This window comes from Eutrigla gurnardus (assembly GCF_963514095.1).
Source record: "Eutrigla gurnardus genome assembly, chromosome: 21".
Classification (NCBI taxonomy): Eukaryota; Metazoa; Chordata; class Actinopteri; order Perciformes; family Triglidae; genus Eutrigla; species Eutrigla gurnardus.
This window is the reverse complement of record NC_139932.1, coordinates 4875292-4903177: the sequence shown is the minus strand read 5'-3', so window position 1 is coordinate 4903177 and position 27886 is coordinate 4875292. Positions and strand designations below refer to the sequence as shown.

The 27886-nt window shown below is 42.0% G+C and overlaps 1 protein-coding gene across 2 annotated transcripts; it reads right to left on the bottom strand.

Moving 5' to 3' along the window:
- Positions 1–19: 19 nt before the first annotated feature.
- tmem19 (transmembrane protein 19) lies at positions 20–26010 on the bottom strand. 2 transcript variants are annotated; one of them, XM_084039209.1, is made up of 8 exons: positions 26001–26010; positions 14081–14228; positions 12059–12172; positions 8127–8264; positions 7970–8046; positions 4349–4526; positions 2879–3088; positions 20–977 (listed from the first exon to the last, which is right to left on the bottom strand). In XM_084039209.1, the coding sequence occupies exons 2-8, from the start codon at positions 14208–14210 to the stop codon at positions 817–819; spliced, it is 1008 nt and encodes a 335-aa protein (XP_083895335.1). In that variant the 5' UTR covers positions 14211–14228; positions 26001–26010; the 3' UTR covers positions 20–816. The 2 variants fall into 2 exon arrangements, with proteins under 2 accessions (XP_083895335.1, XP_083895334.1); XM_084039208.1 differs by lacking the exon at positions 26001–26010 and adding an exon at positions 20253–20509.
- Between the last annotated feature and the right edge of the window lie 1876 nt (positions 26011–27886).

Below are 27886 nucleotides of genomic sequence, written 5' to 3'. Positions count from 1 at the left end.
ACTCGTTTTTAACCCGTCAGTCAGGAAATAGATATTTATTGATTGAGATTTCATATGGTGCGGACTGAAGCTCGTGTGAACGCTGCATAAATTAGTGTTGTGTCAATAACAGAAATCTGTCTTAAATAGTGAATGAGCACAAAGTAGGATACTATACAATACACAGGAAAAAAGACATTGTTGCTTGATTACTTAAATTGTATAAACGCTTAAAGGGAACACATCACATCATGATGAATGAATTATTGAAGTTGAATATCGTTACTGATGTCCGTTGTATGACATAACAACCCGTTGAGGGCTGGATTCAAAATCACGCCACAAATCCAAGTAAAAAATGAAAACCACAGGCTGATCCACCTCAGTTGGGCGTTTGGCCTTCAGTCTGTGATACTGTGATCATCCAGTGCTCCCTTCATTTTTTGGAGCGGTGTATTTAGTGAGAGAACAAATGACATCCAGGGAGGTCGTGACATACGTCCATGTCCATCTGTGGCCACGAGTTACGACCGCAACGTTGGTTTAATGCATCTCATCTGGATCAGCTGTGTTAATGGTGTGCGAAGCACAAATACTCATTGATATGTTAAGTCGATACATTAGCTAAGCTCTCAATCGCAAGTCTGCGTACATATCTTCAGTTCATGATATCTGCCAATAGATGCATGTGCAGGATTTATTTTCCTTTCCATCAGATTCAGAGCCTCTGAAGCATGTCCAGTATTTAAAAACACATTTAAAGAGTGTTCTCAGTGTAACGCAAATGTTTTTTTTAATAATCGTTGATCTTCGATAAGTCCACGTTGTTTATCCGTCTTATCGTGGCCACACCCCCCAGGCCAGTCCGGGCAGGACAAGAGCCACGATGAGGGAGGAGAACAGGTTGACCGCGTTGTTGTCCAATATCGGTTTGCCAGAAATCCGACTGGTCGTGGCGGACTCGTAACTCACCACTTTCCCAGTTCTTGAGTCGAAGCCTAATGACAGAGGAAGAAGGGAAAGTCTGGTGAGTAACTCCATCCATCGTCTTAACGCTTATCCTGTATTCATTCGCAGGGGGGGCTGGAGACAGGCAGGATGTAGAGACAGACAGGTAACCAGTCTATCACAGGGCTGACATGTAGAGACAGACAGGTAACCAGTCTATCACAGGGCCGACATGTAGAGACAGACAGATAACCAGTCTATCACAGGGCCGACACGTAGAGACAGACAGGTAACCAGTCTATCACAGGGCTGACATGTAGAGACAGACAGGTAACCAGTCTATCACAGGGAAACATGTAGAGACAGACAGGTAACCAGTCTATCACAGGGAGACATGAAGAGACAGACAGGTAACCAGTCTATCACAGGGAAACATGTAGAGACAGACAGTTAACCAGTCTATCACAGGGAGACATGTAGAGACAGACAGGTAACCAGTCTATCACAGGGCTGACATGTAGAGACAGACAGGTAACCAGTCTATCACAGGGCTGACATGTAGAGACAGACAGGTAACCAGTCTATCACAGGGAGACATGTAGAGACAGACAGGTAACCAGTCTATCACAGGGAGACATGTAGAGACAGACAGGTAACCAGTCTATCACAGGGCTGACATGTAGAGACAGACAGGTAACCAGTCAATCACAGGGCTGACATGTAGAGACAGACAGGTAACCAGTCAATCACAGGGAGACATGTAGAGACAGACAGGTAACCAGTCAATCACAGGGAGACATGTAGAGACAGACAGGTAACCAGTCTATCACAGGGAGACATGTAGAGACAGACAGGTAACCAGTCAATCACAGGGAGACATGTAGAGACAGACAGGTAACCAGTCTATCACAGGGCTGACATGTAGAGACAGACAGGTAACCAGTCTATCACAGGGAGACATGTAGAGACAGACAGGTAACCAGTCTATCACAGGGCTGACACGTAGAGACAGACAGGTAACCAGTCAATCACAGGGCTGACATGTAGAGACAGACAGGTAACCAGTCTATCACAGGGAGACATGTAGAGACAGACAGGTAACCAGTCTATCACAGGGCTGACATGTAGAGACAGACAGGTAACCAGTCAATCACAGGGCTGACATGTAGAGACAGACAGGTAACCAGTCTATCACAGGGAGACATGTAGAGACAGACAGGTAACCAGTCTATCACAGGGCTGACATGTAGAGACAGACAGGTAACCAGTCTATCACAGGGAGACATGTAGAGACAGACAGGTAACCAGTCTATCACAGGGAGACATGTAGAGACAGACAGGTAACCAGTCAATCACAGGGCTGACATGTAGAGACAGACAGGTAACCAGTCTATCACAGGGAGACATGTAGAGACAGACAGGTAACCAGTCTATCACAGGGCTGACATGTAGAGACAGACAGGTAACCAGTCAATCACAGGGCTGACATGTAGAGACAGACAGGTAACCAGTCTATCACAGGGAGACATGTAGAGACAGACAGGTAACCAGTCTATCACAGGGAGACATGTAGAGACAGACAGGTAACCAGTCTATCACAGGTCTGACATGTAGAGACAGACAGGTAACCAGTCTATCACAGGGTTATTTGGTGATTTTGAATGTACACAGCAGTACTACCATAGCAACAGTGAAACAGAAGAAGTGATCATGTGTGATTGATCACCTGCAGCCTTTACTATGTAGTAGATCCAGCACATAGAAAGAGCAGGGAGGTGATATCGTTCCACAGTAAACCGGTCAAGAGAGGAATTGTTACATTAGAGCTTTCATTTATAATTTAGTCAGAAAGAGAAATCAGCAAATTATTCTGAAAAATGCTAAATTGATACCAAGACTGATTAGCGCTCCTTCTCATCACAACACTGTGATCACAATCGACTGTTCCTACCCGAGTATTGCATGTACGCTCCCAGGTAGGAGTCTAGCACCGATCCCGCCAGGCCAGCCACGCCGCCATAAACCATGATTGGCCACTGGGGGTCCGCCAGGTGCAGGTCGTTGACCAATAGGACCTGTGCTACATAGTAAGCGGCACCCACCGCCATCCCGCCGAGGCAGCTGGCGATCAATCCGACTGTTGTGACTCCCCCATTTGTTCCTGGAGGGTAAAAGAGTGGCAAACATTTATATTAATAGACAGAATTTGGAGGAAAATGGATTCCAAGAAACAAACCATTAACACAATAAAACTCTTCTTGAACTTGTCCGGTGCCATACATAAATGCTACATTAGTCCCACAGTCACAGAATGAAAGACTGCTTTGATTTACATCCATGTAGCATTACCTCAATTAACTGTATCAAACCCTAGGAAAAAAATAATTTCACATCTATTATAGCAAACTCAAATAATGACCAGATCATGTATCAACTTAATTAGTAATAAACCAAATGAGTGGACTTGCTGTCTGCCTGTTCTTTCAATGAGCAATCAGCCAATTTAATTGGGTGTGAGACACGCAATAGATCTCTCATCATTTGCTGCATACTTATTTCACCACATTTGATTTAAAATGACCTTTACTCCAACACTCCATGCGCAAAATGGACATCAAGGAGCAATAAAAACAGCAATACATGTTCCAAATCCGATCTAGGATTAGTTCAGGAACGACCACAGGTGCAGTAATGGCGCGTCACACCAAACGCAGAAGCAAATGTTCACCATTTTTCTATATGTGAAGTCCCAGATATGGGACGTGACTGGATCCAACAAGACACACATCAGCTGGTTTACTACAGCTGGATGAATCCAAAATAAACTATTGAGCTGTAATTTAATTGTAATAAACAGATAAAAAGTCAGAAGACATGCTTGTTGCCATCACAGCATTCCTTTACTAACCGTCATTCATAATAAGGAAAAGGTGCTCCAATGCTTCCTTTCAGAGCTCCTTTAATGTCAGTTCTGACCTGGAAGTTTAATCGTATTTGTGAAATGACTGTCCATATTTAAGATCACCTGACCGGTTAAATCCACATTATTACACAGTGTTGGTCTGTTGGTTTACAGAGCAGTTGATTGTAACAGCAGCAGGAAGGAGGAGCTGCTGGACTGAAACCGGTGAGTGAACCAGCTGTTTATAAATCCAACAACATGGGGAGAAGTGGACGACGCGCTTTTTGTCGTCCATTATTGTAGTTTCACGTCACTCACTGGTGCCGATCATCAGCTGTCAATCATCAGCAGCATTATAATAATGTAGCTTAGTGAAAGTCCAGTCGGATTCTCTGAGCACCGCGGCCATCTTTTCCTAAATCCTGATGAGTTCTCCTCCCACCTTTCTTTAACCCCGTGACATTTAGGTAAAGGTGACCCCATTTTTTGACTATCCGATCACAACCTTTGGCTTCTCACCTGCTGGGACTTCCTTCCAGGTGGTGATGAGTCGAGGCGGTGATTGGCTGAGGACGGGCCCCACCTCCGACGCCCAGGTGTCCCCGGTGCTGCATGCGAGCGCGCCCAGTAGAGAGAGGCACATCCAGGAGGCGGAGTACTGTTTGCTGAAATCAATGGGGATCTCACCTGGACCCACCTGAAACACAAACCCCAGAGTTAGAATACACCAAGGGGAAATAATCATTCTCATTGTTTATTAGCAGTGTTTTTACTAAGTACATTTACTGAAGTAAAGTACAAATCCTTTGAATTTGTATTTCCATTGTATTCTACTTTCTAACTCATACATTTTTTCACCTCTGTCTTCATAGATAAAATTGTTCATCCCAAAACCTTGTATGTCCAGACATGTTGATCATTCATATTTCAGTCACGCGTTGAGAAAAAGTCTTATAAATCTTCAAAAAGCCTCTTGGTTCAAAAATACATAGAAATACTGTCTGCTTGTGTGTGTTTGTGCGTCTGCTCGCTCACTTGGACACAGCTGACAAATACATGGAATAAATGCATCATTTAAAAACTATCACAGAACTAAACTATCACCAACAGCAGTGACATGAACTTGATCATGTGGACCAACTCCATGAGAACAGCAGGGAGAGAAAATCACATATCAGAATGAGTTATTCAAGTTGAACATATTTACTCATTTACATTGTAGAATATGTTGTTCAACTGTCAATGAAACCCTAAATCATCAACATTCCCGTGCTATAGGGCTGGGTATTGTTAAGAATCTCACGATTCGATTTTGATTCGTTGGGTCACGATTTGATTCAATATCGATTTGATTCGATATTGATTGAAATGCTTCGATATCGATTCAGTATCAAGTAGAAATACACAAGTAAGAGTACCAGATCATTTTTTCAAATAATTCATTTAGTTTCATGCCTTATGAACAGCCGTGGTATAACTCATAGCATGGTAAAACAGGACACTGCTTAAACACTGAACTACAGTGCATGTAAATTTAAATTGTGCGTTTCGTTCCTCTTGGAAATTGTGAAATAACTCATAATATTTTGAGTAATAAAACATCAGCTCAATAATACTAGTACATGGTGCGTACAAAAGTATTAAAAAAATGACAGTGCTGTATTAACACTGAACTAAAATGCATGTAACTTAAATTATGCATTTCTTTCCGCTTGGAAACTAAATAAATAACTCATAGCATTTTGGTCAAAAAAAGAAACTGAAAATATAACATCAGCACAATAATACCAGTATGGTATACATAAGTAAAATATATATATTTAAATGACAGTGCTGTATTAAATGTAATTTATTTATACTTAAATCATGTACAGCATTTCTTTCTTCTGAGCTCACATGACATCCTTAAACAATAACACATAAGAACCAGGTGTCTTAATTACTGGTTAAAAACTAGCACATAAGGGATCTGTCGAGTTGCGTTTGTTTTGAATCCGCGGATTTAGCCATGGGTTGCTGCAGAACGTCAGCATGGTGTCAGCTCAGGTGGTTTCGCAGGTTTGTCGTGTTGCTACAGTATTTAAGAACCGCTTGGCAAAGTTTGCACAACACCATACTTTTATCTCTTTCCTGTGTTCCAGGTTTACATGGGAATAAGAAATTAATCCACACTAGTGATGTGACTTCCGAAACGGGCGTGTCGGCGCTTCTCTGAAGTCCCGGATCGAAACGTTTCGAAACGTTGTGCCGAAAAGCGGTTCTGAAACGCGCATGTCACGTGACTGTAGTTCAGTGATTGAAGGAACGCCTCTATGTTTCGAAACGGCTATTCCAAGACGGGCAGATCCTTTGAAATACTGGCAAGAGCGACGTGCTGTCTTCCCTAATTTGTACCAGCTGACTAAGACATTTTTAAGTGTCCCTGCAACAAGTGTACCCTGTGAAAGGATTTTTTCTAAAGCAGGGGAAGTGTTATCCAAAAAAAGAAACGGACTCAGCTCAAAAAGAGCTGAACAAATATTATTTCTGAATAAAAATCTTTGATTATTGTATTGCATATAACAATGTGTCATTTATTTATTTTTAATAATGTTTCTTTAATTCAACCTGTATTCTACTTAAATTAAGGAAACCTAAGACCGGCTCATTTCATAGTGGCACAGTGGTGCCAGTTAGTGTGGAAAAAAGGGAAAAATGGCTGAGTTTGAAGGTAAGCGGGCAGCATTTCGGTACCAGTCCCAAGTGATAAGTACTGGCAACCCATTTAGGGCGCATGGGCTTTGAGCAACAGCTGAGTTGTGACGTGAATGAAATGGAAGGGGGAGAGCGACATCTAGTGGCTGGATGTTATCAATGTTGTCAACAACACCTTTAATGTGACTCAGCAGTGTGTTTGGCCCCTGTGTGCCTGTATGCACTCCTGACACTGTCTGGGCTCACGATGAGTCGGCAGATGGTGTCCTGGGGGATCTCCTCCGAGACCTGGATCAGGGCATCTGAATGCACCGATACATAACGTCTCATAGGTGCTGATGGCTTTAGGTTAGGGAACCTAAGAGCCAGTTAATAGTATCAATGCCTTCATCATCCAGGAACGACCTCCACACTCTGGACACATGAGGCCGGGATAGTTCTGCACCAGGAAGAACCCAGGACCCACTGCACCAGGAGGAACCCAGGACCCACTGCACCAGGAGGAACCCAGGACCCTCTGCACCAGGAGGAACCCAGGAACCTCTGCACCAGCGTTAGGTCTGATAATCATCCCGGTACTTAACAGCAGTCAGGATACTGTTGGCTATGACATGGAGGTCTCTGTGACCCTCTAAGGACAAACCTACCCAGACCATCACTGACCCACAGTCAGTCTGAAGGTCTGTTTGGGGGAGGGGGCGGAGAGGAGGGGGTGGGAGAGAGTTCAGCTTCCTGACAGCCTGGTGGATGAAGTCGTTTATGGGTCTGGTGGTTCTCCCAGAGGGCAGGAGGTCGCTCACAATCATGGTCACTTTGTGAGTGATGTATGTGTTTTGCCCGGAGTGGGACGCCAATGAAGCCTTGTTCACTAGACGCTGCAGGGCTTTTCTGTTGAGGACAGTGCAGCTCAAACCCCACACAGTGATGCAGCTCCTCCTGTTCCTCCTCCACAAAGGAGCAGATACCAGACCTGGTGCTGGGTTGATGCCCTACTATGGTGCTGTCCAGCTCTCACCTTGTAACTGCGACCTCACATATATATGATATGATATGATATGGCTGCAGGTACCACCTCATGCTTCAAGTAGTGACAAGGACACCAGCAGAACCGAGTACTAGAGAAGAACCAGTCAGGGAGGAGAAGGAGAGAGGAACTGTCTTGTTTTTGCCTCCATTGCATCTCTCGTCTCTTTAATTTGCACCAAAGTCTTGTGGCAAGAGTCTTTTCTTGCCACAACAGACCAATTGTGAAACTATCCCTGAAGATTGAGAGTTGGTTGAGGACCTCCGACCTCAGCATTATATATATATATATATATATATATATATATGATGCAGTGCTGTAGCAACTAGCAAACTCAAGCATTGACTTAATTCCAGGAATTGGAGTCTTCTTCCACCACTGCATGCAGAATTTGAAAAAAAAAAAAAAAGGTAGCCGCTTACCTCGATCATATAAAGCAGAGCCAGTTCTGTTGGAACTCCACCGTTACAGAAGACCTGAACCCAGTTCCTCTGGCCCCCTAACAAACATTAACGCAGGTTAAGATACAAATATTAAAAAACACATGTAAACAAATGGACACACCGTCACGTCTCTCACCTTCTTTGTACTCGGCATCTATTTTCTTCTTCTGTGCTCCTCCCCAGTGAGTGAGTCTGGAGGAGGTGATGAAGAAGGCCAGCAGAGAAGAGAAGAAGCTGTAGTTGGCCATCGTCAACACGAATCCTACGAGGAGAGCTGAGGAACACATTGCACATCAGAGGAAAAGTCTCAATTAAAAAAGAAAACACAGAGCTACACTGCTACTTTAAAGCATAAGGTTATTGTGCACAGTCAAAGCTTCTGACTTCAACTAACAGCCAAACCCTCATATCATTTAAATGTCTGTCCGAGTTGTCTGCTGCAGCTGATAGGAGGGTCATCGGTCAATCAATCAGGCAGCTGCAGCTCATCCAGAATGCTGCTGCCCAACGCCAGGTCAATGGACCGTATCCCACCATTAACCTCTGCACTGGCTGACCGTGTGTAAGGATAGATTTTGAAATCCTGTGTGCAGAAACTCTCAGCTCATTCAAATCAGGACTGAAAACATTGTTTACTGTAGCTTTCTCATCAATTTAAAAAGATAGCATCTATCTTTCTCCTGCTTATTTTATTGTTCTTAATTCGCACGTTTACAGTTTTCTATTCTATTTTAATTGTATACTTAATTTAAATGTTAATGTCTGTGCTATTAATGTTTTTTATTGCCTCTGTAAAGCACTTTGAATTGCCTTGTGTATGAATGGTTGCTGTACAAATAAACTTGCCTTTCCTTGAAATAATCTTCCTCCATAATAACTTTTACCTTTTACAAGAACATTATTAACTTCTGCCAAATACAATGAAACCTCTAGTTTATGTACATTTTGTGCATATGCCTGGTACGTTTTTATCACATTGATTCAATTCCCCCCGTGTCACATTTGTGCGCATTAACCATTTATACTGTATAATGCGTGTGTTTATAAACGTAGGATGTGTGTATAAGCACAAGCTGCTTTCAAATCTTCATCTGAAATTTCAGATTAAAAAGATTTCCTTCCAGGCAGGAATTTCAAGATGAAAAAACAACACCAAATTGGAAAACTCCGATATCCTTTTCCTTTGGGAATTTAATTAATACAAGTATGAACAATGTTCTCATGTTCATACACTCTGTGAAAGCTCATCTGATATTATCTCCTATTTTTTTATTGCATTTATATCAAATTTTTAGGCTACAAATATGTGTTCTGTCCTGAGGTTGATGATGATCCCCAACCCCCCAAAATTAAGACACAGTGTTGTGCAGAAAAATCTTGACATTTAAAACAAAGTGTTAATTTGTTGTCAGACAGAAATGTGACCCTCAAGGCTTGTGTAATCCTCCATCATAAGACCCCAACTGTTTACACAGACAGGATGAACAACAGACTAAAATGCTCATGTGAACACATTGAAATGGCTCAAGCACTTCGACTAGATACTTACTTTACTTTAACTTTTTCTGTAAAGTGTCCACAATGAAGTGCGGTCGCAAATACGCATCAATAAACAGGATATCATTGGTTATTACTTTGTCTCGGTGTGAATGTGTAGTGGGAGGAGTATAGATGCATCCCAATGTAAATATTTAAGAATAAATTATGTTCAATATCAAATACGACCTGCTGGGCTGGCTGCACACACATCCATATCAGTTGTTATAAAAGTAGTTGTATTTTTTACGAGGCTAACTCATGAAACTTGAGCAGAACAAACGTTCTGAACTTTTCGTAGCTACTAACAAAATCTCCTCCTGCCTCCGACCACTCGAAAGCTCGTGAAATAGGGAGGCTTAGCTTAATTAGTGCAGAATTCACATATTTAAGATTTAGATAAGGCTTCTTAAAAATGTGAACAGACTTCATATCCTACGTGTTGTTGAAGCTACATGTTGATTAATAATAATTAAAATAATAAATCGTAAGATGTTAAACTATTTTCTTTTGACTTCTTGGATGGATCTTTGGACGGCATCAGTCACCTCCCTCCTGTCACACCACTACTAACGGAAGAAAAGAAAATCTTTGTCCTAAGCTCAACTTTGTAATGTATTCATATTGCGCTCGGAGCGCTATTGTAAAGACAGAGTTCGCCTTGTGTGTTCTTGTGAAATAACTTCCATCTCAGCGTGGGAAAAGTTTCTCTTCCTCTTCTCCCTCTTTGCTTGCTCCATGTCCCAGATCGACAGGATGCACATCTCCATCGGAATCATCACCTCTTTATATGCTGGTTGAGGGTAGGGCTGAGCAATTTCATCGATTCTGCGATATAAATCGATATTTTGTTTCCACAGAAAGTATTGATTTTTTAGCCACGAGTATCGATACATTAAGTCCCATTCAAATCCCCCTGGCACTCTGCTCGCTGCGCCGAGAGACGGCCGCGCAGGATCGCGGCGCTTCGCGTCTGGTCTGAACTACACTATTGGTTAACAAAGGCGCCGAAAGGAAGCGGGCTCCGTTCGCGGTGCTTCGTTCGCGGTGCTTCAGCGGCCGCCCGGTTCACGCCGGCATGACGCCAGGTTCACACCAGCTGCTGCAAAGCGTCACGGCCAAGAAAATCACACATGATCCGCTGCCCCCCAGTTCAGACCAGACGCGTATTTCTCCGCGACGGTCGACAAGCGCTTCTGCTCAGCTGTTATTCATTCAGAGCTATTTTTTTCATCGTGGGCAAGTAAATAACCTCATGAAATTAATAAGCCATATTACTGTAGACACCCAAAACTCCACCCCCCGCCCCGTAGCCAGCCCACTCCGTTGCTCTGTGTGTGTGTGTGTGTGTGTGTGTGCTTTGTAAGTTACAGTTTGCACTTCAATAAATGTAACTTATTTTCTCACCACATATTTGATTTATTGTGTCCAGCATTTGCAAGCTGGAGACTCTTTGTCCATTCAGAGCCATATATTGTGTAATTGATTCTTTCAGTTTATATTAATTCAATCCAAGTCAATGGAACACTCACAAGATGTCACCAAAATCCCACTGTCCCTTTAAAATCTTTCAGAAAATGATGTAAGTGTATCAAATCATATAAAATCGAATCGTATAAAATCAAAATCATATTGTTGGCTGAATATTGTGATTCATATCGTATCGTGAGCTGAATATTGTGTATCGTATCGTATCGTGAGATTAGTGTATCGCTAACACCCTAGTTGAGGGGCGAGGTTTGTGCTTCAGATAAGAGCCCGACCGATATATCGGCTGGCCGATATTAGGCATTTTCCAAACTATCATTATCGGCATTTATAATGGCCGATAAATGAATACGAAACACCCTCATAGAATTTGTCTCCAGTCTTGTTCGATGTTATATTTATGAAGCTTACCAAGTCTTTGTGTTTGGTTGTAGTTGTTGTGTTTTTGTTCAAAGGACTTTAAGTTTTAAGTTTGTATTTTTATACATTTTATTTATCAGAACTTTAATATATTTTGATGTTCCGTTGTGACAATAAAATAAACAAGTTTATATTTTAACTGCATTATCATATTATTTTAGGGAAGAGTCATAAATAACTAATGTTAGGGAAATCTGTTAATGTTTTGTTACACGTTTCTGAAATAAAATTAAAAAAATATCGGCCGATATATCGGAATTTTGGATTTGTATCGGTATGGGCCTTTAAAATCCTTTATTGGTCGGGCTCTTCTTCAGATCAGAGGTTTACATGGTGTTCATGACTCAAGAGGCGGTTTTTAGTACGGAGGTGATAAATGTGTTATAAATTATGTATTTAGTAACAATTCATGAATGAGAACCAATGTGAATGGCAAGGCTGAGCCAAAACAGTAGAAGAGATATGACCCACAAAAGCAAAACAATAAGCTCAAAATATGCTTCACAGAGCTGAGATGAAACGATATGTGGTTTCATCAATATAGGAGGCTCCTTCCACATAACACAGCCATCAACTCAATGGTTTAAAAAAAGAAAAGGAGGTTACATTCATGGATCCTCTCACCTCCCAGGGCTCCTGAGTAGTTCAGACTGCGTCTCTTCAGCGCTCGGACTGTCAGCACAAGGGGAACCAAGATGGAGAACAACCATCGCCATGGTGAAACAGGCTGCAGTGTTCCTGTGAACAGACACATGGGCAAACTTAGATCGTCATAAATAATCACTGGAAAACCTCTGGAGGTTTTCCACATTATGTGAATGAGAGGGTCAATTGACAGTGGCACAACTCTTCAGTTGTTCTACATAAAAGGACATATTTATCCTTAATTTAGGTTATTGAACATGCGCAATACACTTCTCAATGCGCTTCCTACATGCCAATGAGATGGCAACAGTCCACAGCGAATTTCCATGGCCCTGATGTGGACCACAAGCCTATTTTGGTAAAGAAAAACAAACAAAAAAAACTTTGTATATATTATAGAAGGGTTGCTGGTTTCCCGGCTGTGAAACAAATATCCTCTAGGAGAAATACATTTTAATCTGATTTTAGACCATGGCTGAGACAGTGTGACAGTGATGAATTGATGAATTGAGGGAAAATCATGAAGAACGATGCTGTTAACGATTTGTTTGTTTGGCTTGTAACTAGTCTGTGTTGATTTCTAAGAAAAAATGTAACAAACAAGAGTATGAATAATTTTGAGTGGTATTAAGAGAAGAGCACATGATTTGGTCTCTTGAAAGTTTCTGTGAGCAACTTTTAACTGGTTATGGAACAGTCTCACTTCAATACTGATATTCAACCTACAAAAGGAACCATCAACGAGAAGATTGGCATATATAGGAAATGTCTTCAGCTCAGTCGCGGACAGACCCAGATCTGGCTTCCCCGTCGACTTTGACCTGTGTTTGGAGCTCTTATCAGCAGCGGAGAGCAGAGCTTCTCCTCACTGCTCTGCCAGACGACACGCTGCTACAACAAGGCTGTATTGTTGGGCTCGCTGGAGGGAAGGGAGGCACGGGAGAACCAGAACCAGGACTGAGTGGGGAGGACCGCGTTTCAATAAAACGGCACACTAGTTCCTTTCAAATGTATCTATCCATTAGCGGTGGACAAAAAATGTGATTCATTTAAAAATCGTGATTCTTATATTCTAAGATTCTAAATCAATTCGTAACTTCCAAAAATCTATTTTTCAATTTAATAAGTTTGTGCAAGTTAAGCATGAATTAATGTAATATTTGGCCTTAGATTTTAGATTTTGCCTTAGTTTAATTAATCAACAATTTATATTCAATAATCTTATGCTCCCATGGCCCACACCGCCTTTATTAGCTCAGAGAAGACTTGAGTAGATTCTGAATTGAAAATCGATACTTCGGTACCAATTCGATGCCGACACGAAAAAAATAATTCGATACTTGCTTTTTTCTGGTAACGTCAGAACCGAATATACAACTTTTCACTCGGCGAGCCGTGTCGATTCTTGGCGGAACTGACGGGGGCAGTATACGCGTGTGAGCAGCACAGAGCAGTAAGCGGCGCTGAAGAATAAAACTTGCCGTCTTCGGAAAAAATGGCTTCAGCAGGTGGGAGCGAAAGCACAACACGTCGGCTCGTTAACAAGACAAGTGCGAAGAGTCGCGTGTGGAAATATTTTGCATTCGAGGCGGATGAATCCGGAGCAATTCTTGATTCAAACAAGCCGACATGCAAAAAGTGCCTTATAAGCACAGTATTGTTTGTTTTTATACTGGATGGCTATAGGTCTGTTGGCAGCTGGTACTGCAATTTAAATTCTGTGCAAAAAGATCTTAAAGCACAGTGGTGTTAAATACTTGACAGTTTGAAGCAGTTTTCAATAAATTAGTGAATTTAAAAGTACATGGGTCCTGTTTTTTTTTTTTTTTTAATTGTGGTATCGAATTAGTATCGAGAATCGTGGAAATTCACAGGTATTGGTATCGACTACTGAAATTCTGGTATCGTGACAACCCTAATCCATACAAATCTTACTACGTTAAAATCACGACGTCAAAACTAAAACTAGGTGTAAAAAAAACGACAAAAAAAGCGACTCACCGTAGTAGGTGCTGATGGTGAGGGAGACGACCCACAAGGAGAAGGAGAGTGCCAAAGTGACACACAGCACGATCATATCAGTCATCATCTTGACGAACTCTTTCATCAGCACGTCATTGTCAGAGTTCATGGTACCAGACCGGCCGAGCTGCAGAACAGGAGAACGCAACTTAACTGGGTGTTACAAGAACATCCTGCCGTTGTATATGTTATTCTTCTATTTGTGTACATCGTTATTATTAATCGTGGTTAGTTCAACTAAAACTCTTTGTTTTGAAATGTGAGCCACTTGACTAGGACGTGGATGGTACACAAAAGAAGAGTTTAAGATGATTTCTGTTAATGTGTTTTGGTAGCTTATGCTCATTGTCCACATTTCCAGAACATCTATAACCAGGCAGTCAGTAACATGCTATCAGGACTGATGGAAATAATAGATTAAACACAATAATATGTGAACAGATACAAGAATTAAAAGCTATCAACAAAAGGAATGGAACATTTTTATTATATGTCCGCGTCCATTTGAATGAAACTTTCTTCAGAGAAAGGCGATCAGTGGACTATGTGGGACTATTTGGGGGGGGAAAAATGCAGAGTAGCAAATGGCGAGGGCAAATCTTCTTTTGATACAGTTTGAACATTAACAGAATAACACACATGATGTTTGTAAGTTTAAAAGATCATTTTGAAAGTCAAGAAAGTCTTGGTTTTGTATACAACTGTTGAAGTCGAAAGGCGTGTTCGCACCAAATGGGAAGAAACATTGTTCATGCAGCTATTGCGTACAAAGCCAAAGCAAATACGTGAATAGACGCAAACAATTGTCATCTGTGTGATGGGAATTTTTCATTTAGTGGTTTATTACAGGTTCATTTGTAGTTTGAATAGTTCTGACTTATACTATTCCAGTGTCATTAGGTGCCTGTATTCTGCACTTATGTCATGTTATGTCATGTGTTACATGAGTTGTAAAATGCATCTTGTGACACCAGCACAGCTGGCAAGTCATTATGGATCTATGGACACTGATGAGTGATACAAACACCACATCCTGGACAAAATTTGCCGTCTACACAAACAACATAAAGCTTCTCTGATGATCACAAACAACTGTATAAAAAGCCCTTCTCAAGACTAAAGAATAGGTCAGACTCTTAAGGAGTCTGCCCCTATCTGGCCAGATAGTTTGCTCTGAAGCTGAATGTTGGTGATGCGGTCCGCTTGGACACCCTGTTTGCGAGGGTTTTGAGTTATTAGACTTTGTCTGTTTACAGTCTGTCTGTAGCGATTGCTAGCCTGTTTTTGGACTCTTTGGGCCCTAGTTTCGTGGCGCAGCGCAGGGCGGCGGAGGGTGGCGGAGCCGGCGTAATGCAAGTTTCGACCTGGGCAGCCTTGCGCACGGTCAGTTTGGCAGTTTGGTGGATCGCCTGCACCAAGATCGGTGTGGCGGCGCAGCAGGGGGAGGCGTCACAGATTCAGCTTGGCGTAGCGGAAGTTTCGTGGCAAAAAGCCTCGCCGAGACTTCGCCGAAAGCCCGCGAGCTCCAACCTGGTTTACTCTTGGCGTAAGGCGCAAATAAAGTCCATTCATTCAAGGTGAATCACAGCTGGCGGAGTGGAAGTTTGGCTGACGGCGCGCAGTGCGCACACGTCACCGAGACCTCACAGGCAGGTTTCCACAGTTCCAGGCACATTTAAATGCAATACATAATCACAACAAACACTATTTAATGCAACTAATTGAATCAGCACGTGAATTTATATCTATATAGATTGTCCCGTCACATCCGACGTCAGATCAAAGGCGGATGGCACGCGTAACGGAAACTCAGCCTCTCGGACCACCACTTGCACTGAACCTCCCCTAACGCATTAAAGGAGAGGAGAGGAGCTAATTTGATTGGTGAAGATCTGAATCGGCTGTATTAATCCCAGTCCACGCCTCGTCTCCCACTCACGCCTTCTTCTCCTCCCTCTTTCCCACTTGCGCGGGTGGGAGTGACGGGAGGTGTGCCTGCACTAGCCTGCGCGGTGCACGAAACTTGCAAAGTCCAGGCGGACACACCCCGTCGGCGTGGCGCAGGTGCGCTGATTGCTGACTGCGCCTGGTCTACGAAACTAGGGCCCTTTATGTAATAAATTACTCAAAGCTCTGTTAGGAGTAGTATTCTTATTTCTCACCAGGAAATCATAAACCGATTTCCACCACAATCTGCACCGCCCAACACTGCTCGACACAAAGTTGAAATATTTCTACCCAAGCGAATCATTTGCGTGACACTATGACGCAAAAGCACATCTGGTTCATCCCTGAATCAGAAACGGAGACAGTGTCTCCTGTGTCTGTCTCTCTATGATAGTAGCTCATTATAGTCCAAAGACCAAACCAGACTTTGTTGAGAAAAGTATGTGTAGAAACCAGAGCCCGTCTATGCTGCGGTATTTATACCTAGATTAAACAAGCATTTTACTCTTATCGTCTTGCATTCAGACCAAACAAACCATGACTTTGGACTTTTTACAAATTGTCATCATTATGTTGTTATTTAGGCATTCTTTTTATCCATTAATTTAAATTAAATCACAACTGCCTCTCTATTCTTTGATGTGGAGCAGACACTGCGTCAGACACTTTTTAATAAACAGCCTTTTACATAATACATAGTTTGTCAGCAACCAGTCCACAATAAGGTTACATAAGAGTAAATTTGGCTTTGAGCGCTCCACATTATTTGCTATGCAGTTAACACACAGTGATAATATTGTTGCGATGACATAATTAATTTGCCCCAGGTGTCATTCACCACCGTATGTGATAAAGCAAATGATGGTAGGAGCAGCGAAACATTCAAAAGACAGACTTCCTCAGTGCGGTGGATCTCATTCATGCGGAGAGGGTTTCATGTGGATTTCTGGAGGGAAGACAGTGCTCCATTTTAGATTAGTTCCAAATAGAAAGGGTGAACAACTGGATGGAACAAAAGCTATTTATAAGTTAAATGTATTAAAGATATATTTTATCAATGTCCATGTAACATATCAGAGTCAGAGTTTACCAACGTATGAATCATAATGTTTTATGGAGTCAACAGTCATTCAAATTTGATTAAGCCACCCATACAGTCCCACTGAAGCAGATTCTGGGATCTATGAGGTTGTTAGGTGTGCCTCTTGATAAATAATACATTCCTTTAACTTTTAACTGTCTCCTATTTAGTTATGAAGATTTAAGGTTTTAATAAAAATAATTATGTCAAGCCTTCTTCATACAGACCATTAAAAGATCCCTTCAAAATGTGATTTTAATGTCAGTGTGGGGGCACAAAATCTGATAATGTATTCAAAAAATCCCTTTTTTCCTAACTATCCTTTGACTGCAATTCAACAGGGAAAAAATAAGAGGAAACTGTGTACTAAAGAGACACTAGCAGATACCCATGCAAATACTGGACAACTCAACAATATAAAGTTGAGTTACAATAGTAAATTACAATAATAACATACTGATGCAAAATGTACATATAACTGTTTTAGAATGAGAGAGCATGAGTACTTAGAGTAAAAGCATTGTGCAGTAACATGCTTAACTTATACTCTTAACTTATTAAATATACGGCAATAATCCTATTTTGTAAGCTTATCATACGCCCTGTGAGAATCTCTGAAACGAAAAACAGCCGTTTTCAGCTTTGCGGCGATGCATTTTCCAGCTATTTATTCAGCTTCAGAAGGAGGGGTGTTTTCTTCTTCTTCAGTTTCACATTAAACACATCTGGAGATATGAAAAGTAACTGAAACTGCCAGGCGACGGTAACCATAGCGCCAAAGAGGTTCTCTTGGAACTATGGACATGGAACCCATCTATGCTCCCCTAGTAAGCAGTGGAAGAGGTTCTCCTTGGAACTATGGGCATGGAACCATCTATGCTCCCCTAGTAAGCAGTAGATGAGGTTCTCCTTGGAACTATGGGCATGGAACCATCTATGCTCCCCTAGTAAGCAGTAGATGAGGTTCTCCTTGGAACTATGGACATGGAACCATCTATGCTCCCCTAATAAGCAGTGGAAGAGGTTCTCCTTGGAACTATGGACATGGAACCATCTATGCTCCCCTAATAAGCAGTGCAAGAGGTTCTCCTTGGAACTATGGACATGGAACCATCTATGCTCCCCTAGTAAGCAGTAGATGAGGTTCTCCTTGGAACTATGGACATGGAACCCATCTATGCTCCCCTAGTAAGCAGTGGAAGAGGTTCTCCTTGGAACTATGGACATGGAACCATCTATGCCCCCTAGTAAGCAGTGGACAAGGTTCTCCTTGGAACTATGGGCATGGAACCATCTATGCTCCCCTAGTAAGCAGTAGATGAGGTTCTCCTTGGAACTATGGACATGGAACCCATCTATGTTCCGTTAGTAATAGTAGTAGATGAGGTTCTCCATGAAATGCCTTGAAAGACGGAGGTCCTTCCTTAAATCCCATTACCCAAAGTAGAGGCCCAGCAGGGGAACATGAGGATTGACCTGCAGTACGACTCTCTGGCATTAACCTGTAACAGAAAACATCCATCCATCCATCCATCCATTTTCTACCGCTTATCCTGTATTCAGGGTCGCGGGGGGGTTGGAGCCGATCCCAGCTGTCATTGGGCGAAGGCAGGGTACACCCTGGACAGGACAGCAGTCTATCGCAGGGCTGACATGTAGAGACAAACAACCATTCACGCTCACATTCACACCTACGGGCAATTTAAAGTCATCGATTAACCTATCCCCATCCTGCATGTCTTTGGACTGTGGGAGGAAGTCGGAGAACCCACAACCGTGCAGCCTGTAACAGAAAACATAATATCCATCCATCCATCCATCCATTTTCTACCGCTTATCCTGTATTCAGGGTCGCGGGGGGGCTGGAGCCGATCCCAGCTGTCATTGGGCGAAGGCAGGGTTCACCCTGGACAGGACGCCAGTCTATCGCAGGGCCGACATGTAGAGACAAACAACCATTCACGCTCACATTCCCACCTACGGGCAATTTAGAGTCATCAATCAACCTATCCCCATCCTGCATGTCTTTGGACTGTGGGAGGAAGTCGGAGAACCCACAACCGTGCAGCCTGTAACAGAAAACATAATATATTAAATTTATTCTGAACGTTTTCCTATTCATTTGTTGATAAACAGTACTTATTTCTTCTTATAATACACTTATTGCAACGTATATAACATAGGTAATTTATCTAATAAAGTATTCACTAATAAAGTATTGACTAATAGCCCACTAGTTTTTTTTTTATCCCACCAAACTCTCACATATGATTAAAACGACTTATTAGCCTATATGTCTGTTGATTTTGTTTATGCATGCATATGCCTGTCTATTGATGATCAAATAATAATGGTACTTATTTAAACCAGATAAGTGATATTACTTACTTCAGAGGAAAATCCAAATTCCATGTACATGTGAATAATGTAGCTCCTCCGACGGGCCGATTGCCTCCGTCGTCTCCGCGGTGAAAGTGCTGGTGTTCCGTGGTCAGAGGTATAATACGATCTATGAACGGACGATTAATGATCGATAAAAGCTGCTCAATAGTCGCGATCGATGGCGAGTGAAGGCAGCTACCCAGGTAAGAGGAAGAAAGAGGGAAAGCGTGGGAGCGCGCATATATAATAAACTGTAGATAACATTTGACAATTGTAATTTGACTTAAAAAATATTTAGAAATATTTAATTAACCGTAATAATAATCATGCTTTATATTTTGATAAGTAATTTCCATTAAACGGGAGCTCGGATTCAGATACGTGAGAGAAGATCAGGACGAGATGTCAATGAAGTAAAAATAATGTAGTATGAGATGTCCAACAGTGTGAACAGTCTGAGGGTAAGTGCATACTCAACGTTGATTCAGTAGGCAGTATGCAGTACATACACGTCGAGTATGTATTACGTATGTACGTACGAGTATGTACGTTAGTATGACATTTCCAACACAGCCCAAGTATATAGAACAGCCTCGTCCATGCCTGCACAGCTAGCTTAGACGACTGTAACGTTAGCTTGCACAGCTTGCGTCACTCCCCGTTTGAGAATTAAAAAAGATGCAACTTGTTCAAAGTTAAGCCACGTCATTAAGTACAGCTGCTGTATGTAAGAAAACTCACCAGTTTCCTCCCGGAGCCATCGTGAGTTAGTAAACGCTGCGACTAAATACTGAAGGCTTGGTTGAGCTACATTCAACACAGTTCCAGTTGAGACAAACGTGTCTTTCTCTCTTCAAAGGAAAGGCAGGTAACGGGAAGTAACTTCTATAATATATAACACGGTGGAACAAATAATATGTCGCAAGCTGTTAAAATTAAATGACTGCATCTCCTTGTTACAGCAGAGGGGGAAGCGGGACCAAACCCACTGACAGAGCAGTGGGTACGTCGGGGAATTATAACTTCCGGTTCCGTCTCATGACGCAATTACGCAGAAAATACTTACTTTTATTTATGTTTGTATTTATTTTTAGGTAAAGGAATAATTTACAGTTTAATAGTCCTGGCTCATATTGTCCTGAAAGTTAATAACCGAATCCAGAATGTTTCTCTTTATAAACCCATGAGATAACAAGACAGAGCCGAACAAACTGCTGACTATTCTTAAAGGGACAGTAGCCTGAACTCAGAGGCGACACCGTAGTGATGGCAAAATGAAGCCTTCACACTCTATGGCGACACCTGCTGGTGAAAGTCAAAGGAGGCACTGTCATGAATTCACATCCACATTGATAAGCTACCATATTCTTTCTTTGGGTGTTGGGTATGAATTAAATACATCACCCAATAAATAAGCATACATTGGACACTGCATAAATTGAAACAAAGAAAATAATTGCCCTCTTCACGAAATCATCACAAAAATAATAATAAAGTCGGTATTCTGCATGTGAACATTGCTAGATAGATATGTTGTTATTATAAGCCAGCTGCTTATCACAGATCGGACACTGGACCTAATAAAGATACAACAATTCATTTCAACTACTACAAATTATGAATAGGACTAGATGGACTTTAGCTTGGTTATATTATAGTTCACCTACATAGCCTTTCCGCATCAGAACGGCACATTATTATCATGAAATAAAATATCCTTGTGGGGAGTAATCAGACCATCTCGTGAGGAGACTTGGCAGGGGTCTGCCCATCTAGTTTAAATATATAATGTGTGTAATGCTTTTTAAAAGCGGCTGCTGCTTCTATTATGAAACGTTCTCTTTCATAAAATGTCTGTATTCTGCTGTCATCCGATCTTCTAAGCGTTTCTAAATCCTTGGGATGCCCCCTGGATCAGATTACCAGGTATTGGTTTGTGGAGCATGTAAACCAATGAGCATGCTACTGATTAGTCACACTTGCTCAATGAATTATTCAGACCCTTCTAATCTTTGAATTGCTGCTTACTGCTACTGACTGCTGCTAATTACTGCTAACGGCTGGTAACTTCTACTAACTGCTGCTTACTGATAACTTCACAACATTTGGAGGCTTGATGATCATCCCAAAGTTCTAAGTGGAACCCCCTTGTCGATCATCTCAGAAAGGAGCAGGGCAGGCGAGGTGTTCTTCAGACAAACGTTGGCATCATGTATCCCGAAGTGAGCCAAAGTGACCACTGGAGTCAGAACAACCCTAACCCTATTTTTCTATGCATGTCTGCTCCTCTGATAAAATGGAGCCCCGAGACTGCATTCTTTCTCCCCTGCTCTTCTCCCTGCACACCAACAGCTGCACCTGCAGTCACCAGTCCATCAAGCTGTGTGTCACCACCACCATCATCCTGTGTGGCTCCCCAGGCGACTCTGTGGAGTCCTGCTGCTTCCTGGCCACCATCATCACCCAGGACTTAAAATGGGAGCTGAACATCAGATCCTTCACTAAATAAGGACCAGAGTAGACTGCAGCGTATCATACGCTCTGCTGAGAAGGTGAGTGGATGCAACCTTCCATCCCTTCAGGACCCGCACAGCTCCAGGGCTCTGAGGCATGCAGGTAGGATTATGACCCCTCCCATCCTGGTCACAGACCTTGTGACATTCTCACCTCTGGCAGGAGACTTGCCTTCCATCAGGACCAAAAGCTCTCGTCACATGAACAGTTTCTTCCCTTAGTAAAATCCTTCTTGGTGATAAACCTGTTTCTTATTCTGATTCCCATGCACAGTATCCTATAAGTCATGGATAATTCTTCACGACAAACCATGGAGACAAAGAGAGACTTGTGAAGGCCGTAATCATGACTTTATCAGGGCAGTTGAGTGTGTCCCAGGCGTGTGACCTTAATGTGTGAATAAGAGAATCGGTGTGACTAAACGCATTGAGTGTTGAGGAAAAGCAGGAAATTCATGGACAGACACAATAGGCATTTAACAGCTTTGGACCCCTTGGGGCCCATATGAGTGGATCTGGATCCCATTTGGACTCATGAACACACCTGCAGCATGCTAGTGCTGCATGGAAGAGTGCCTGGAGGGCATAAGGGATTAAATCTGAGTGCATATCTTGCCGATATTCTTGTGTTAAGCAGAACATTTGAGGATTGTGTCAATGATGTCAGAAGGGTGCTGCAACGTCAGACAGAGCATGGGATAAAATCAAAACCAGGGAAGTGTGATCTGTTTGGGTAGTACGGTACCTTGGGGGGATCGGGTCTGATGAGGGAAACAGGATCGACCTTGCTGATACTGCTGCAGTAAGAGCCCTGAAAAGCAAACAGACCGGTTGGTGAGTTAAGAACAGTCTAGGGGACTGTGATCACCAACAGTAAATTAAAGACTTTTTCACGTATTGCCAGCCCATTGTATGACCTGCTCAAAGCACAGAAACTGAGACTGACTATCTGATTCAGCCTTCTGTTCTAGGCTTACAGAGTTTCCACAGCCCATTGTTCTCCATACTGATGCCTCCAACGGGGTGCAGATGTAACAAATTTCACTGTAAAATAACAGTAAATTACTGGCAGCAGGGACGCCAGTAATTTACTGGAGTACAGTACATGACAGTAGGATAACTGGGTTATGGTAATTTTACAGTGCATCTACCATTACTTATTTAACGGCATATTACCGTATATTGGATTACAGTACATGACAGTAGGATAACTCGTACTTTAACTTTGTGGTTATTTTACAATATATGCCAGTGTGTTATAAAATCTGCTATTTTTGCACCAATTTAAAAACAAAGTATGCAGGGCTTCTCAAATACCCAGCCCTACCACATTCATCCCGACAGCAAGTCAACATCCGAAAGTCCTACAATAAACACACAGCTTGACTTGTATTTTACTAATGTCTTGTCTTCTAGTGCTTAGAGCAGATCAGAAACGCATTCAGCCACAACTTGCATTCATCACTGTTCATCTGTGTGTGCTAACTGAAGAAAAGTAGCAGGATAAGCTGTGGACACGGACCTCTCACTTGAATAAAAATCAGATGCAGACTTTAAGTAATAAGTTCGGAAACCCTAGTATAGAACACAAGAGAATATACATTCCATAACATTGCTGTAGTTTATTGCAAACAAACAAGTCTTTTGCATGTGAACAATGAAAAGTGAATGTGGAGTACTTGACTGGTCTCGTCAGTCACCGATGATGAGTGCCTGGAAAAAAAATGAATATATAAAATTAGCAACACAACGTAGGCTCCCTGGTAAAATTTAAAAATAAGAAAGACTAATGGAGGGATTGTAGGTCCTTACTCTGTCCCTTTGGAAAGTCCTCCCGTCCCTTCATGTTTGTGGTTGCACAGTCAGTTCTATAAAAGCACAAGTTAACACAAGTTATGCATAATTACGACGAAAGAGTCACTTTTAAGATTTACCACAGTTTCGTTTTCGGGCAAGCTAATTTTCAATTGAGTGCAAGGGCCCTCTTGTGCTAGCATCAAAATTGCTATTTTTTAAACACTAAGAAGGAAGAATGAAACTTTGCTCGTAGTATCACCAGGGTCTCTACACATGAACACGAGTTGAGAACATTGTTTGTGTACACAGAGTTTACTAAAAAGAAGGTTTTTTAACTGCTCACAACACCTGGCTAATGACCATGGCTAATTGAGCTCAAGCTAGCTACAGAGCGTGCTTCTTAGCCCTTTTTTAGCAACCTGAACTAATGAAACAGACCTAATGAAACATCTGAAATGTCAACAGTTCAATAATCATGCAGAAAAAACAACACTGGACACTATTAATTTTGGGAGAAAAGCATAACTTTACTTTACCTGCTCTGGTGAACACATGGACTGGACTTGAGAAGGGCACATGTCTCCTTGACAGAAAATACTGTTTCATGCTGTTAAATTACATTTTCTTATTTTTAACTGAGCATTAACTGTTCATTTACATGTAAGCATGAATATTTAACAGTATTTTACAATTATTTTAAAATACAGTAAGATACTGTTGTAATCCACAGTAAATTTGCAGCAATTCAGTATAAATACTGTTTTATTGTGTTAAATTTCAGTTATCTACTGTTATTGTTAAATTACTGATTTAACTGTTAATTTACATGCGAGGGATGAACATTTAACAGTATTTTACAATTATTATAAAATACAGTAGGATACTGTTGTAAATCCACCGTAAATTTACAGCAATTCGTTACAATGTGGGTATCAGAACTGACAGACTTCTATTTCACAATCATATACGGTCCCGGAAAATAATTTATTGACGCAGTCTGTCCAGAATGCCTTTGGCTATGGAGATCTGCTCTGAGTCAAATGATGTCATTGGACATCAGTGGTGGAGAATCAGAATGAATCCAATACTTCATGGTCCATGGGTGTGTCATGTCAAATGTTACGGAAATGTCCCACGAATAAGAAGATGACTCAAACTTGACCAAAGGAATGATCTCACAGACCAATGATTCGATACAAAATGGCATAAAAATTCAAATAACTCAGTTCACAGATCACATGTCTCCTGAGAGTGGGACAAGCTAGAGATTAATGGGACTGGAGTGTTAAACAGGAAAACAACAAAAACAGCAGGTACCTCCAGAAAAGCAAAAAGGTATAGTACTACACGATGAAATGGGCCATCAAGGCAGAAACTATCACTGATACGGGACCGGATTTACTGGCCCTTTAAGCAACGAGATAGAAGAATATGTCATGACAAGATGCATGTGTCTTAAACACAAGAACCCAAGCTGTGAGACAAGAGCTCCACTGAAGAACATTGTCACCACTCAACCGTTTCAGTTTTTCTCAGTTGATTTTCGTAAGCATAGTCCATTTTATATGTTTTGCCCAGGCAAATATTAATATATATATATATATATATATATATATATATATATAAATATATACATACACACATATATATACACACATACACACACACACATGCATAAGCATACATATTATTTACTAATTTAGGTCTTTAGTGACATCCTTTTCCCTGACAATAATGTTCAACATCATGTCATCATCATTGTAGCTGTGATTACAATCTGTTTTCTAGCAGGTGTTTTCTATGTTAAACTGCACCTGCATAAAGATCCTTAGAATATATAACCCTGCTGACATAATTCATTCTCAGTGCACACACTGAAAGAAGAGGCTGACTGAAATTACAAACTCCAGACTTTTGGTCAACTTGCAATGTGTGACCAGTGCTTTGCTCAAAGGCACACATGGCTATGATTCAACAACACCTGCAACCATGGTGATCATTTAAAATACTGATAATAATCTGGTTCTTCAAAGAAAAAAGTATGGCCTGAAATTACTGCAAAACACAAACACACACCTTACATAGAAGGAAGAGAGAGAGAGAGAGAGAGAGAGAGAGAGAGAGAGAGAGAGAGAGAGAGAGAGAGAGAGAGAGAGAGAGAGAGAGAGATGACACCTACCGAGCAGGGAGGAGTGGAGGAGGATGAGAGGCAAAGGCATTTGGACTCATTTTGAAGCTGTTGACACTTATAAAGGGAGCAGAGATCCGCCCATGGAGAGAGAGACAGAGAGACAGAGAGAGACAGAGGGAGGGAGAGAGAGAGAGAGAGAAGAAGAAGAGACAGAGAGAGAAAGAGAGACAGAGAGAAAGAGAGAGAGAGAGAGAGAGAGAGAGAGAGAGAGAGAGAGAGAGAGAGAGAGAGAGAGAGAGAGAGAGAGAGACAACAGGCTCATTGACCACAAATCAACTCTGAAATCTCCAGAATTCAAAGAGCTGAATGACATGTCAAAATTAAAAATACTCCTGACAGGGCAGATCAGCCTAATATATATTTACTTTTACATTAACATTTACATTTAGGTCATTTAGCAGACGCTTTTGTCCAAAGCGACTTACAATAAGTACATTTGTCAAAAGAAAGAAACCACAACATATCATTGCCGATAAAGTAAGAGCTAAAAAATAGAAACAAGTGTTTGGTCCTCGGCTGAGTAAAGTAGTAGCTGTTCAGCAAACATACCTTAAGAGCAACAGTGCTATGATCAAATAGGTAAGAACATGGGGGGTGGGGGGGTGTTAGTGGGTCATGCTATGTAGAGTCGAGGTGAAGTCTGAACAGGTGAGTCTTGAGCCTTTTTCGGAAGATGGCAAATGACTCAGCTGTCCTGACATTAGTCGGGAGTTCGTTCCACCACTGAGGACCAGAAGTCCAGAGTCTGGACTTTGCTGAGCGACATTTGTTTGATTTCAGCGATGGTGGTACCAGCCGGCCAGCTGAAGTAGAGGAACGAAGTGCTCGCCAGTGTTTGAAGGTAGACAGGTGCCGTTCCATTGATGGCCCTGAAGGCCAGTGCCATCATCTTGAATTGGATGCGTGCTGCAACAGGGAGCCAGTGGAGGTCACGGAGGAGGGGGGTCACATGGGAGAATTTGGGTAGATTGAAGATAAGGCGTGCTGCAGAGTTCTGGATACGCTGCAATGGTTTAATCGCATAGGCCGGGAGTCCGGCCAGGAGAGAGTTGCAGTAGTCAAGGCGGGAGATGACCAGTGCTTGGACCAAGAGTTGCGTTGCATCCTTTGTGAGGAAGGTCCGAATCCTGCGGATATTGTAGAGGGCAAATCTGCAGGATCGGGCCACAGCAGTGATGTTGGGGGTGCTGGATAGTTGGTCATCGAGGATTACACCCAGGTTCCTCGCAGTTGAGGAAGGTCATACTGTGATGCCCTCGACGGAGACCGACAGGTCCATGCGAGAGAGAGAGAGACAGAGGGAGAGAGACAGAGAGAGAGAGAGAGAGAGAGAGAGAGGGAGGGATAGACGAAGAGAAAGATTGATAGATTTGGTTAAAAAGAATAATCGTCAAGAATGTATTACACCTCTGGTTTTTGGTGGCTGACTTCAGAAGACCCACATGCATAGTTAGCGGTCAAACCATCTGATCTAGTCCAGGTTTTTCTCATGCTCCAGATTCAACAACTGGGGCCTGCATTGTCTCCTGAATTGCCATCTTCTTCCTATTTGGTGCCAATGTGTCTGAAGAGTGCAGGTTAGAAGTCCCATTCAGGGGTGAAGACTTGCCCTGTCAGAAAACACCCCTTCTTTAGGCTGGGAAAGTCCATTAAAGTTACATTCTGAGGCTTTGAGGGAGATGAGAAGCTGTTTGTCCTACAGTTCCTCCGGGTATGGTATTTTTCCCCACTGCATGTATGACATACAGTATGGTCTTAACCAACAATGCCATGCTTTGACCTCAATTCTCTACACTGGGATTTGTTTGTGCAGCTGCAACAAATTCATAGACGACTGCATGAAATTTGCTTGCTAATCAGTTAAAACCAGATTT

Bases quoted from the DNA above. Each gene is read 5' to 3' on its own strand.
- tmem19 (XM_084039209.1), bottom strand. From the start codon at position 14,210: ATGAACTCTGACAATGACGTGCTGATGAAAGAGTTCGTCAAGATGATG. The intron at 12,173-14,080 runs GTGAGTCGCTTT...GTCTGTTCACAG, and splicing joins CACCATCAGCACCTACTACG to GAACACTGCAGCCTGTTTCA. The intron at 978-2,878 runs GTAGGAACAGTC...CTCTGTCATTAG, and splicing joins AGCGTACATGCAATACTCGG to GCTTCGACTCAAGAACTGGG.